The 12,914-nt window shown below is 37.0% G+C and overlaps 1 protein-coding gene across 2 annotated transcripts in view; it reads left to right on the top strand.

Moving 5' to 3' along the window:
- Positions 1–12,914, top strand: part of RO60 (Ro60, Y RNA binding protein) — a 33,903-nt gene that overhangs the window by 7,507 nt on the left and 13,482 nt on the right. For both annotated transcript variants that reach the window (XM_055235377.2, XM_063613732.1), the window contains exons 2-5: positions 2,808–3,410; positions 10,081–10,301; positions 10,762–10,908; positions 11,174–11,311. In XM_055235377.2, the coding sequence (XP_055091352.1) occupies positions 2,831–3,410; positions 10,081–10,301; positions 10,762–10,908; positions 11,174–11,311 (1,086 nt within the window). In that variant the 5' untranslated portion in view covers positions 2,808–2,830. The remainder of the gene's footprint in view (positions 1–2,807; positions 3,411–10,080; positions 10,302–10,761; positions 10,909–11,173; positions 11,312–12,914) is intronic.

Below are 12,914 nucleotides of genomic sequence, written 5' to 3'. Positions count from 1 at the left end.
TTGAATCAATCATAGCATCTTCCCATTGAAAAAGGTAAAAAGATTTTTCCTCTAAGTCCCATCCTCTCTCTTACTTTCCTTCATAGTTTATAAGTCTGTGTCTACTTATAGACTACATATAGAAGAGTAGTCTAGCTGTGAAGTTTCTTCCTCACTGCATATCCTCCTGATCTCACTGTAATCAAGCTACTTCTTGTACCACTCTACTGCAGTTGCTCTCACTAGTCACTCCTACTTGCTAAATCCAATGGTCATATTCTAGCCTTTTATTTACTTTTCCTCTGACCATTTGAAATTACCAACCATTCACTCCTTGAAGTTCTCTTCCTTGTGGTCCATGATACTATTCTCTGTTGGTTTTCTTCAACTCTGTGCACCTCCTTTTCCGTCTCTCTTTAAAAGGCCCTTCTCTCATTAGGTCTTAATTGTTAATATTCACCAAGATTCTATCCTTAGCCTTCCTTGTAATATATAAACATGTTCAAGTAAGGATGATCTTCAAAATAAAACTTCTTTAATCTTGTGTTCCTCTTTAGGTTATGACCATATCTGTCAACATGTCTTTATGGCTCTACAGGACGCTTAGTTTCTTTTCTAGAATATAAAGACAGATTGGGATTTCAGAAACCTCTTCCTGGAGCGCCTTCCCTAAACTTTATCAATTTTTTAGTTTGCCTTCTCTGCTCAAATCTTTCTGGATTATTTAGATAGTATTATTTTATACTTCCTGGCTCACTCACTTTTCTACTACAGCACTTAATCACAATTTGCCTTCTCTGCACAAATCTTTCTGGATTATTGAGACAATATTATTTTATACTCCCTTGCTCGCTCATAATACTTTTCTACTACAGCACTTAATTACAGTTTGCATTGTGATTCTATCTCCACAAATGAGTGTGATTTCCCTGTGATGAGGAGAAAAAAAAATTTTTTTTTCTTTCTTTTTTTTTTTTTTTTTTTTTTTGAGACGCAGTCTCACTCTGTCCCCCAGGCTGGAGTGCAGTGGCACGATCTCGGCTCACTGCAAGCTCTGCCTCCCAGGTTCACGCCATTCTCCTGCCCCAGCCTCCCTCCCAAGTAGCTGGGACTACAGTGCCTGCCAACACACCCGGCTAATTTTTTGTATTTTTAGTAGAGATGGGGTTTCACCATTTTAGTCAGAATGGTCTCGATCTCCTGAGCTCGTGATCCGCCCGTCTCGGCCTCCCCAAGTGCTGGGATTACAGGTGTGAGTCACTGCGCCCGGCCCAAATTTTTTTTTTTTAGTCTCTTTAATGGCAGAGAAATTGCCTTCATGTCTTACACATAGTATGTATTCAGTAAATGCTGGTTTAAGTTTTTGTTGGTTGTGCTGTTTCGTTAGCCATGGACAGAAGCCCAGTGCACCGAAATAACATGACAGATTGAAGGACCTCAATAAACTGTGATACTGTAGTAACAATAGTGGTGGACTGATGAAGAAGTGACAATTGTGGTTCCTCCATTAGAAGGATAAAGAGGGATATTGTTTCCAGACAGCTAGTTCTAGGAGTTTTAGAGCTAATGGAAGTAGAGTGAGGGTAGTTATAGATGACATAGAACAGTAAACCTAAAAATGGCTTAAACAATAAGGATACATTTATGACATAATAGGAAATGTATAAGCAGGGCAGTTTCAGGTAACCCAATATCAAGGACCCAGGTTCTTTGTTTTTTCTGTTCTGCCATCTTGTATATATTGGTGTGCCATCTTAAACTGGCTTATCTCAAGGTCTCAAGATGGTTGTTACCACTCCAGGCATCACTTGCAAATGAAAATGTCAGAAGGCAGAAAAGGGAACATTTCTTTCTAAGAGCCTGAGCCCCCTTTTAAGACTGAAGAAGACCTCAAAAGTGTTCCCAGCTGACTTGTCATGTCATACTGGCCAGAGTCATGACACATGCCCAACTCCCTATACCAGTCATGTAGCAAGGAGAGCACCATGATTATTGGGCCTGGGTCGAGCAGCAGCAGCAGCAGCATCAGCTGGGAACTTGTGATAAGTATACATGCTTAGGCCTCACTGCAGACCTACTAAATTATGAAAGAAACTCAGGGCAGTGCCTGAGAGGGCTGACCCACCAATCTGTGTTTCAGTTAGTACTTCAAGTAGTTTTGATGTACACTGAGTTTGAGAACCACTGGCTTAGAGCAATAAAGATCCATCCCTTGGGGCTAGGGAAAGGCCTAGCCTCCTTTGAAGGATATGAGGCCAAGAAGAGAAGAGAGAAGGGGGGAGAATGAATGTTAGATAGGCAACCAAAAATGTTTACACAATTCTTCAGGGAGTATGATCTTTCTTACTTAGTGCCAGCTACTATTGCTGCCCTCCCTTCTTTTATTCTCTGTGTGGGCCTCAAGATGCCATACTGATCTACCTGCTTAATCTCTGAAGCAGCACACTGTATCTCAAAAATGTGATGCCTCAGTTGCTTCTGATTATCATACCACTGTGGCTATAATCTTGTTTGTTTGCTGTGAAGGGCTTTTAGTTTCTTTAGATTATAAAAATAGGAATACAAAACAAAAACACTTTAAAAACTGAAGATATTACCAGTAGTCATTTCAAAGTATTCAGATATGGTTTTTTTCTTTCATTTTTTGCCTTTCCTGATTTTTCTTCAGGACATTTATATTGATTTTGTACTAAGGGAAAAACTATGGAACTTAAAAGATGTTTTTAAATTAAAAGAGTTAATAACATTTCAGTAAACCTACATTTTGTTTTCCTTTTGTAATTTTATTGTGCCCATCTAGTTGTAATAACATTTTGTCTTTTTGATAGGTTTCCTAAAGACAAAAAAAAAAATGGAGGAATCTATAAACCAAATGCAGCCACTGAATGAGAAGCAGATAGCCAATTCTCAGGATGGATATGTATGGCAAGTCACTGACATGAATCGACTACACCGGTTCTTATGTTTCGGTTCTGAAGGTGGGACTTACTATATCAAAGAACAGAAGCTGGGCCTTGAAAATGCTGAAGCTTTAATTAGATTGATTGAAGATGGCAGAGGATGTGAAGTGATACAAGAAATAAAGTCATTTAGTCAAGAAGGCAGAACCACAAAGCAAGAGCCTATGCTCTTTGCACTTGCCATTTGTTCCCAGTGCTCCGACATAAGCACAAAACAAGCAGCATTTAAAGCTGTTTCTGAAGTTTGTCGCATTCCTACCCATCTCTTTACTTTTATCCAGTTTAAGAAAGATCTGAAGGAAAGCATGAAATGTGGCATGTGGGGTCGTGCCCTCCGGAAGGCTATAGCGGACTGGTACAATGAGAAAGGTGGCATGGCCCTTGCTCTGGCAGTTACAAAATATAAACAGAGAAATGGCTGGTCTCACAAAGATCTGTTAAGATTGTCACATCTTAAACCTTCCAGTGAAGGTAAGCATAAGATCTTCATTGGGAAGAAGGGTGGGTAAGGGATATCCAATAAATAGCAAATTTTTATTTAACATAAGACAAGTGTGTAATATTTTCTAGAAATACCCTTTCATTCTCAAAACATACATTAATTCACATATGTTTAATGCCTTCCTGGGATTACACCCCTACCACAGGCAATCCAGACATTAATAATCAAGAATCAAATGACAGGTTTACAGGTTAATATTCTGAATCTTAAAATGCCACCGTCCTAACTGGAATGCTCACCCAAGTGATTATGGACTGTGTAAGTAGCAGGGACAAGATTAAAAGTTGCAATAAGCCTTGGATATGGGTACAATCATTAGAAGGAACTGCTTTTGAGTTCCAGCTTTGCCAGTTACTCAGCAGATATTCAAACTTGGTCTCAGTATAGTCGTCTGTAAAACTTAGGTGAGTGTACACAGCTGTTCCATAAGATTATGTATAGAAAACTACTCTGTAACCAATAAAATGCTAAGTAGAAAAGTAAAAAAAAAGAAAAGTTGCAATAAGCAAAACAGCTCCTTGCCAGGAGGTGGCAGATGGCCATGCTGTACCTACCGCCCTAGCCCATTCCTTTTTTCCCTCCCCGTCTTCCTAGGAACCCATCTTCCATGGAACCTAAAGGGATATACCTGATACAGTGCTGAACTTAACAATTCAGGAAGTTAATTGTCTTCAGGCAGTCAGTCAGGGGACATAATAACTTGGGGCGGTTTTTCTCTATCTATGGAAAGAGACTTTTGAAAAGTTAGTTGGTTCCATAATAATTACTAGTCCTTTTAAGAAAAGAAATAAGAAAAACTCTTGGGCAGGAGTAATTTGAAGTGTGAAGTTCCACAAAAATGAACACGTCCAAAATTTGACTTTTTTTTTTTTGCACCAGAAGTGAAACTTGAAAAGACAGCCACTCAGAAGGGTGGGTTCACATTTCAGTTCTGTGGCCTTAAGCCAAGTAAGTTAAGCTGAGTTTCTGACCTTCATCTATTAAAAGGAGGGTAAGGAGAATAAGCATACAATTATGGAGACTAAATGTCCCAGCACCTAACATGTAGTAGAATACACTTTGGTTCTCTCTTTCTCCCTTCCACACATATTTTTATACACAGAATCTCCAGTAATTCCTAACATACCATTTTTTAACTATAACTGGGGTTTTTCAAATGAAATGTAAATAAATTGCAAATATTTATATGTACAAGCATTTTGATTTTATTAGATTACATGTTTTAAAATAGTTGAATAATACAGAAAAATATGATGCAGTCCTGCTCTTCAAAAGAAATAACTGCATATCAGCAGTCCCCAACCTTTCTGATACCAGGGACTAGTTTTGTGGAAGACAGTTTTTCCACAGACAGCGGGGAGGGCAGGGTGGTTTCAGAATGAAACTGTTCCACCTCAGATCATCAGGCATTAGATTCTCATAAGGAGAGCACAACCTAGATCCCTCACATGCTCAGATCATAGTAGGATTCGTGCTCCTGTGAGACTAATGCCCAGCTACTGATCTGACAGGAAGTGGAGCTCACTTGCCTGCTGCTCACCTCCTGCTGTGCAGCCCAGTTCCTAACAGGCCATGGACTGGTATCCGTGTATAGCCTGGGAGTTGAGGGCCCTTGCTGTATATCAGATGTTGTAATTTATTCCAGATTTTTCCTAAACATATATTACTGTGTTTCACTAAATTTTGTTACATGCCTTCTATGTTTCAGTAAAAAGTATATTACTGCTATTGCTATTGCTGTTTTTTTCAGGTCAGTAGAAATAGTTGCATATATACCATTGTATGACTGTAATTTATTAGCTAGTCTCTTATTGACTAGAGTTGTTTCTGGTTTTTTTATACTGTTACAAAAATACTACAATGAAAACACTTGCATAGAGTACATACTTTCATAATGGTTAAATCCACAAACAGTATGTGAAAGGGATCAGTGTACCCACATTTGAACACTGACTGTTGTCATTATTTTTTAATCTCTTTCAGTAGAATCATGAAAGATTTCTTTGAATTTACATTTTTGGGCAGAAGCTCATTTTTTCATGTACTGATTTTATATATATATACCTATATATTATATATATTATATAGTATATGTAATATATAATAGTATATTGGTATATATAGTATATAATATAAATAGCTATATATGTATAGATACCATATAATATATATACCTATATATGTATATATACCTATATATGGATGCGTATATATAATTATATGTATGTATATATAATATATATGTGTGTGTGTGTATATAATTATACAATTATATCATAGCCCTTTTGTCCACTCAGTTACTGTCTTTTTAACTATTGATTGTGGTCACTATTCCTTCAACAAATATTTATTTATTTATTTGTTTGTTTTATTTATTTTGAGATGGAGTTTCACTTTTGTCACCCAGGCTGGAGTGCAGTGGCACAATCTAGGCTCATTGTAACCTCCACCTCAAGGAATTCTCTTGCCTCAGCCTCTCAAGTAGCTGGGATTACAAGCTCCTGCCACCATACCCGGCTAACTTTTGTATTTTTAGTAGAGGCAGGGTTTCACCATGTTGGTAACGCTGGTCTCGAACTCCTGACCTCAGGTGATCCGCCTGTCTTGGCCTCCCAAAGTGCTGGGATTATAGGTGTGAACCACTGTGCCTGGCCCTCAGCAAATATTTATTGAGCACCTACTATGGATAGACACTAAGAACTTGGGGTTCATATTACAGGAGTTGATAATGTATTATTTATATACAGTGCATGCATTTTTTCTTCTTTTTTTCCTTGTCTTTTTTTTTTGGTTGGGGGGCATTTCTGGCGCACTAAAGTTTGGAATTTTAATGTAGTCAAACTTATCCATGTCTTCATAGATTTATGTTTTGTGTTAGGATTAGAAGGGCCTTTTCCAACGTAACATATTTATCCGTGGTTTTTTCCTAACATTTTCTTGGTTAAGAAATGTTATTTTTTACATTTAAATTTTTTATCCAAATATTTGATCCAACGTAAGAAGGACTTAGGCATCCAGCTTTATTTGTTTGTTGAGATGTGTCTTGGAAGTGTGGAACAAGTACTAGACCAAGAGAAAGACCGCCCATTACTAGTTCTAATTGGACCAATTAGTTTCTGAACTTGTGAAAATAATTATTCTGTGCTTTGTTTTTTTGGTCTATATAATGAGGAATTAGTAGATGTTTCCTAAACTTACTTCCACACATAGGATTCTTTAATTTGAAATTGTTGAGGGCAGAACTCATAATTGAAACCATGTTAGTAATAGCAATATCACATTGGACAGAGAATCCCTAGCATTTCAAAGTTTAAAAATTTGGAAAAACTCTAAGCTACAGAATTAATAGTATTTTAATGCCTTAACTGTAAAGTGTATTTATAACAGACAAAACAAGTCAAAATGTGATTCAAGTCATCAGGTATGGTATTTTTATGCGCACCCACTGCGTGGCTAGCACAATTACTGAACTGGGTAGGACAAAACTGCTTTAAGGAATTTTTATTTTCACTGGAAAAACAAAATAGAAGATATACTCACATGAAACATTTACTCATTTAAGATGATTTTGCACCAAAATCTGGAAGATAGCAAGAGTCACAATACTTGAGAAGTTCCTGCATGTTAGTGTTAACTTTTTTTTTTTTTTTTTTAAGATGGAATCTCACTCTGTCACCCAGGCTGGAGTGCAGTGGCACGATCTCTGCTCACTGCAAGCTTCGCCTCCTGGGTTCACGCCATTCTCCTGCCTCAGCCTCCCTAGTAGCTGGGACTACAGGCGTCCGCCACCATGCCCGGCTAATTTGTTGTATTTTTAGTGGAGGCAGGGTTTCACCATGTTAGCTAGGATGGTCTTGATCTCCTGACCTCATGATCTGCCCACCTCGGCCTCCGAAAGTGCTGGGATTACAGGCGTGAGCCACCGTGCCCAGTCTAGTGTTAACTTTTGATCAAGTTAATCAAAAGTTATTTTGATCAAAAATAACATAATAGGCTCAGTTGGCATAGAGATGTGTTTCATATGGCCTATACAATATTTTTGGGTAAAAATGAATTCTTTGTCATTATCTTTTTTTTTTTTTTTTGTATTTTTAGTAGAGATGGGGTTTTGCCATGTTGGTCAGGCTAGTCTCGAACTCCTGAGCTCCTGATCCGCCTGCCTCGGCCTCCCAAAGTGCTGGGATTATAGGCGTGAGCCACTGCGCCCAGCCTGTCATTATCTTTAAAAATCGAAGACATAAAAACCCATATTCTGGCTTCTCTTGAAAGTAAGTTTTTTTTCTTTTGGCAGAACTAAGTCAATATGTGGCTACACCACTTGTCAGGGCACACTCTGTTCAGTCACCATACCCTAACACCCTAACAACTCTTTATTACATCACTGTGGTGTTTTTTGTTTTGTTTTGTTTTGAAACGGAGTCTCACTCTGTTGGCCAGGCTGGAGCACAGTGGCACGATCTTGGCCCACTGTAACCTCTGCCTCCTCAGTTCAAGTGATTCTCCTGCCTCAGCCTCCTGAGTAGCTGGTATTACAGGCATGTGCCACCACACCCGGCTAATTTTTTTTTATTATTATACTTTAAGTTCTGGGGTACATGTGCACAATGTGCAGGTTTGTTACATATATATACATGTGCCATGTTGGTGTGCTGCACCAACATTAACTTGTCATTTAACATTAGGTATATCTCCTAATGCTATCCCTTCCCCCTCCCCCAACCCCACAACAGGCCCCGGTGTGTGATGTTCCCCTTCCTGTGTCCATGTGTTCTCATTGTTCAGTTCCCACCTATCAGTGAGAACATGCAGTGTTTGGTTTTTTGTCCTTGCAATAGTTTGCTGAGAATGATGGTTTCCAGCTTCATCCATGTCCCTACAAAGGACATGAACTCATCCTTTTTTATGGCTGCATAATATTCCATGGTATATATGTGCCACATTTTCTTAATCCAGTCTATCATTGATGGACATTTGGGTTGGTTCCAAATCTTTGCTATTGTGAATAGTGCCGCAGTAAACATACGTGTGCATGTGTCTTTATAGCAGCATGATTTATAATCCTTTGGGTATATACCCAGTAATGGGGATGGCTGGGTCAAATGGTATTTCTAGTTCTAGATCCCTGAGGAATTGCCACACTGATTTCCACAATGGTTGAGCTAGTTTACAGTTCCACCAACAGTGTAAAAGTGTTCCTATTTCTCCACATCCTCTCCAGCACCTGTCGTTTCCTGACTTTTTAATGATCACCGTTCTAACTGGTGTGAGATGGTATCTCATTGTGGTTTTGATTTGCATTTCTCTGATGGCCAGTGATGATGAGCATGTTTTCATGTGTCTTTTGGCTGCATAAATGTCTTATTTTGAGAAGTGTCTGTTCATATCCTTTGCCCACTTTTTGATGGGGTTGTTTGTTTTTTTCTTGTAAATTTGTTTAAGTTCCTTGTAGATTCTGGATATTAGCCCTTTGTCAGATGAGCAGATTGCAAAAATTTTCTCCCATTCTGTAGGTTGCCTGTTCACTCTGATGGTAGTTTCTTTTGCTGTGCAGAAGCTCTTTAGTTTAATTAGATCCCATTTGTCAATTTTGGCTTTTGTTGCCATTGCCTTTGGTGTTTTAGACATGAAGTCCTTGCCCGTGCCTATGTCCTGAATGGTATTGCCTAGGTTTTCTTCTAGGGTTTTTATGGTTTTAGGTCTAACATTTAAGTTTTTAATCCATCTTGGATTAATTTTTGTGTAAGGTGTAAGGAAGGGATCCAGTTTTAGCTTTCGAGACGGAGTTTCACCATGTTGGGCAGGCTGTTCTCGAACCCCTGACCTCAGGTGATCCACACGCCTTGGCCTCCCAAAGTGCTAGAATTACAGGCGTGAGCCATGGTGCCTGGCCTCACCGTGGTGGTTTTATTTATTTTATTTGCCCGTCCCTCATAGACATTTTAATGTTGTAATCCAATCCCTGCTGTTTTACAGAAGTGGTGAAACTAAGACCTAGAAAGACCAGCATTTATTGGCATAGTATAGGCTAGAACCCAGATTTTCTCACCCCCAATTCAAGGCTCTTTTCTTTTTCTTCAATTGGAAGAAATTGTGGAGGGAATTAACAAGTTACTGTTTCTTTTTTTTTTTTGACCAGTATACTTCTCAGCTATTAAAACACAGTGTAAAAGAACCTACCTACCTGTCCACTTCTACTTATTTCTGCTGTTTGTAAATATATATATTTTATTCAATAGCAAAAAGAGACAAGTGAATATAATGAATATAATATAATACAATACAATACAATATTAATTGAGATAGATCTGTACTCTTATGAGTTGTTCTGAGATTATGGACCTGAAACTTTCTAATGCTGGTGTCTTTAAAAAGAAAAGAAAGAAAAGCTTCTATGATAAAATACTCAGGATACAGGTTTTTTTTACTGTAAAGTCTCATATTTAAATAGTAATAATGGAATGAGAAAATTAATTCACCCCATTTGCTTAATTGTTATATCATGGAAAGCAGCATCCCAGTGTAAGGGCATTAACTCTTGTGTATCTGGTTATATTGATCATATAATGCATTTTGAGGAAACATGTTCTATTTTTTGCTTGGTAATCCTGCATGCTTTTTCAATTCTTTATCTTGTTAAAGGACTTGCAATTGTGACCAAATATATTACAAAGGGCTGGAAAGAAGTTCATGAATTGTATAAAGAAAAAGCACTCTCTGCGGAGACTGAAAAATTATTAAAGTATCTGGAGGCTGTAGAGAAAGTGAAGCGCACAAGAGATGAGCTAGAAGTCATTCATCTAATAGAAGAACATAGATTAGTTAGAGAACATCTTTTAACAAATCACTTAAAGTCTAAAGAGGTGAGTGAATTATATGTTACAGCATGTGATTAAACATGAGTAATTTACTGTAGGTGCTAAAAGGATAAACTTGGGGTAGTTATATATTTATACTTTTAAAAAGAAATTATTTAAAATATATCTTGAAATTAATGTCTATTTAAAACACCTACCATGATGTCCAACATGATGTAGGTGGCGTTTGTGTTAGTTTCACTCCAGAAAATCTACTGCCTTGCTAATTAAAAAAAAAATCATCTATGCATTTCCTTCATAAAATATACTTCATATCCTTTTTCTAGTAAAAAACAAGTTAGCTTTTTTGATAAGCCTTTGACTTAGACATTTTTCATTCTGAAAGTACTTTGAACCCCAAATGAAAGCCTCAGAGACTATATTATGAATATTTTTTGATATAGGTGTGTTATACTGATTTATTTTCCCTTAATTCCTGGTATTTCTGCCTATGTTACTGCAATAGGTATGGAAGGCTTTGTTACAAGAAATGCCTCTTACTGCATTACTAAGGAATCTAGGAAAGATGACTGCTAATTCAGTACTTGAACCAGGAAATTCAGAAGTATCTTTAGTATGTGAAAAACTGTGTAATGAAAAACTATTAAAAAAGGTAAGCATTATCACTGTTCTTTGTTAGCTACTACTAACTGAAAAAGTGGCTCCTAAATTTTAGAAATGCCGCCAGTGCATTTTTAAGGTATTTCGAGATGTTCATTATACCAAATTGCATTATGGCTCTTAAGTGTAAGTTTAATACATTTTCATTTTTCTCTTTTCTGTATGAAATGTAGTTATTAGCTACAATAACACAAAAATCTAAGGAGTATACATAATCACTATTTTTTGCTAAAATTTTCCTTATACTTTGTTTCTAGGCTCGTATACATCCATTTCATATTTTGATCGCATTAGAAACTTACAAGACAGGTCATGGGCTCAGAGGAAAACTGAAGTGGCGCCCTGATGAAGAAATTTTGAATGCATTGGATGCTGCTTTTTATAAAACATTTAAGGTAGTGATATGATTTTTGTTTTAAAACAAATGACTCAAGACTTAGTATCTTTTGTAATAATACATTTTAAAGGTAGTATTAATAGTTTAATCATTTTTTAATTAGGTGTTCATTTGTTTTTCTTTAGTTCATATGTGGTGGGTATATAATTAATATCGTGTAAGTTTATGAGTAAAGTATTTCTCTTTACCCTTGGGTAGCAACTAATTATTCTAAGATCATTTTGGTAACTTTTAAGTTACTAACTATTAGTTCTCACAGTACTATAAATAAATACCTGAGACTGTGTAGTTTATAAAGAAGAGAGGTTTAATCAGCTCATGGTTCCACAGGTTGTAGAGGAAGCACAGTGGCTACTGCCCTGTTTCTGAGGATGCCTTGGGAAACTTACAATCATGGCAGAAGGAGAAGCAAACACGTCCTTCTTCACATGGCGGCAGGAAGAAGTGATGAGCATAAGGGGGGAAGCTCCTTATAAAACTATCAGATCTCGTGAGAACTCATTCACTATCACAAGAACAGTATAGGGGAAATCGCCCCCATGATTCAATTATCTCTACCTGGTCCCACCCTTGAACATGTGGGGATTATGGGAACTACAATTCAAGATGAGATTTGGGTGAGGACACAGCCAAACCATATCAACAATCATGGCAGAAGGGGGGATATGGTGCTAAACTATTAGAAACTGCCCCCATGATCCAGTCACCTCCCACCAGGTCCCACCTTCAACATTGGGGATTACAATGAACATAAGATTTGTGTGGAGACACAAATCCAACCCATATCACTAACTTTAGAAATTTGCTTTACTATCAGGTCCTTTGACTTGGTCCTCTGTTTTCCCCATTAATTGGTAGATAGATCTCATCAGTCTTGATAAAAAATGAGTTTTTTAGTAATGGAAATCTCACATCAAAGACACAAGCTAAAACATCTTGCTATATAACAAAATACTAGCAACCAAAGTCAGCAGCAAAATAAAAGGATTACACACCATAACCAAGTGATATTCATCCCTGGCATACAAAGATAGTACAACATATGACAACCAGTCAATGTAATACATCACATTAGTAGAATGAAGTGACAAAAACCACATAATCATCTTACCAATGCAGAAAAAGCGTTTCACAAATTTCAACATTCCTTCATGATGAAAAATAAAACCACTATATAAACCTGAAATGAACTTCCTCAACATGATAAAGGCCAGATATTTAAAAAACAAAAATGTTTAAACCCCATAGCTAATGTCATAATGGTGAGTGATTGTAAGCTTTTTCCCTAAAATCAAGAAAAAGACAAGGATGCCCAATTTTTCCACTTTAATTCCACATAGTATTGGAAGTTATAGTAATAAGGCAAGAAAATGAAATAATGAAAGACATTGCAATAGGAAAGAAAGAAGTAAAATTATCCTCAGATGCCATGATCTCATATTTAGAAAATCCTAAAGTTAACAAATGAATTCAGCAAAGTTACAGGGTATAAAACCAACACATAAAAATCAGTTGTATTTCTGTATACTAGCAATGAACAATCCAAAAAGAGAAATTAAGAAAACATTTCCATTTACAGTATCATCAAAAAATAAAAGACA

This window comes from Symphalangus syndactylus, chromosome 19, assembly GCF_028878055.3.
Source record: "Symphalangus syndactylus isolate Jambi chromosome 19, NHGRI_mSymSyn1-v2.1_pri, whole genome shotgun sequence".
Classification (NCBI taxonomy): Eukaryota; Metazoa; Chordata; class Mammalia; order Primates; family Hylobatidae; genus Symphalangus; species Symphalangus syndactylus.
This window is presented reverse-complemented; position numbering and strand designations above follow the sequence as displayed.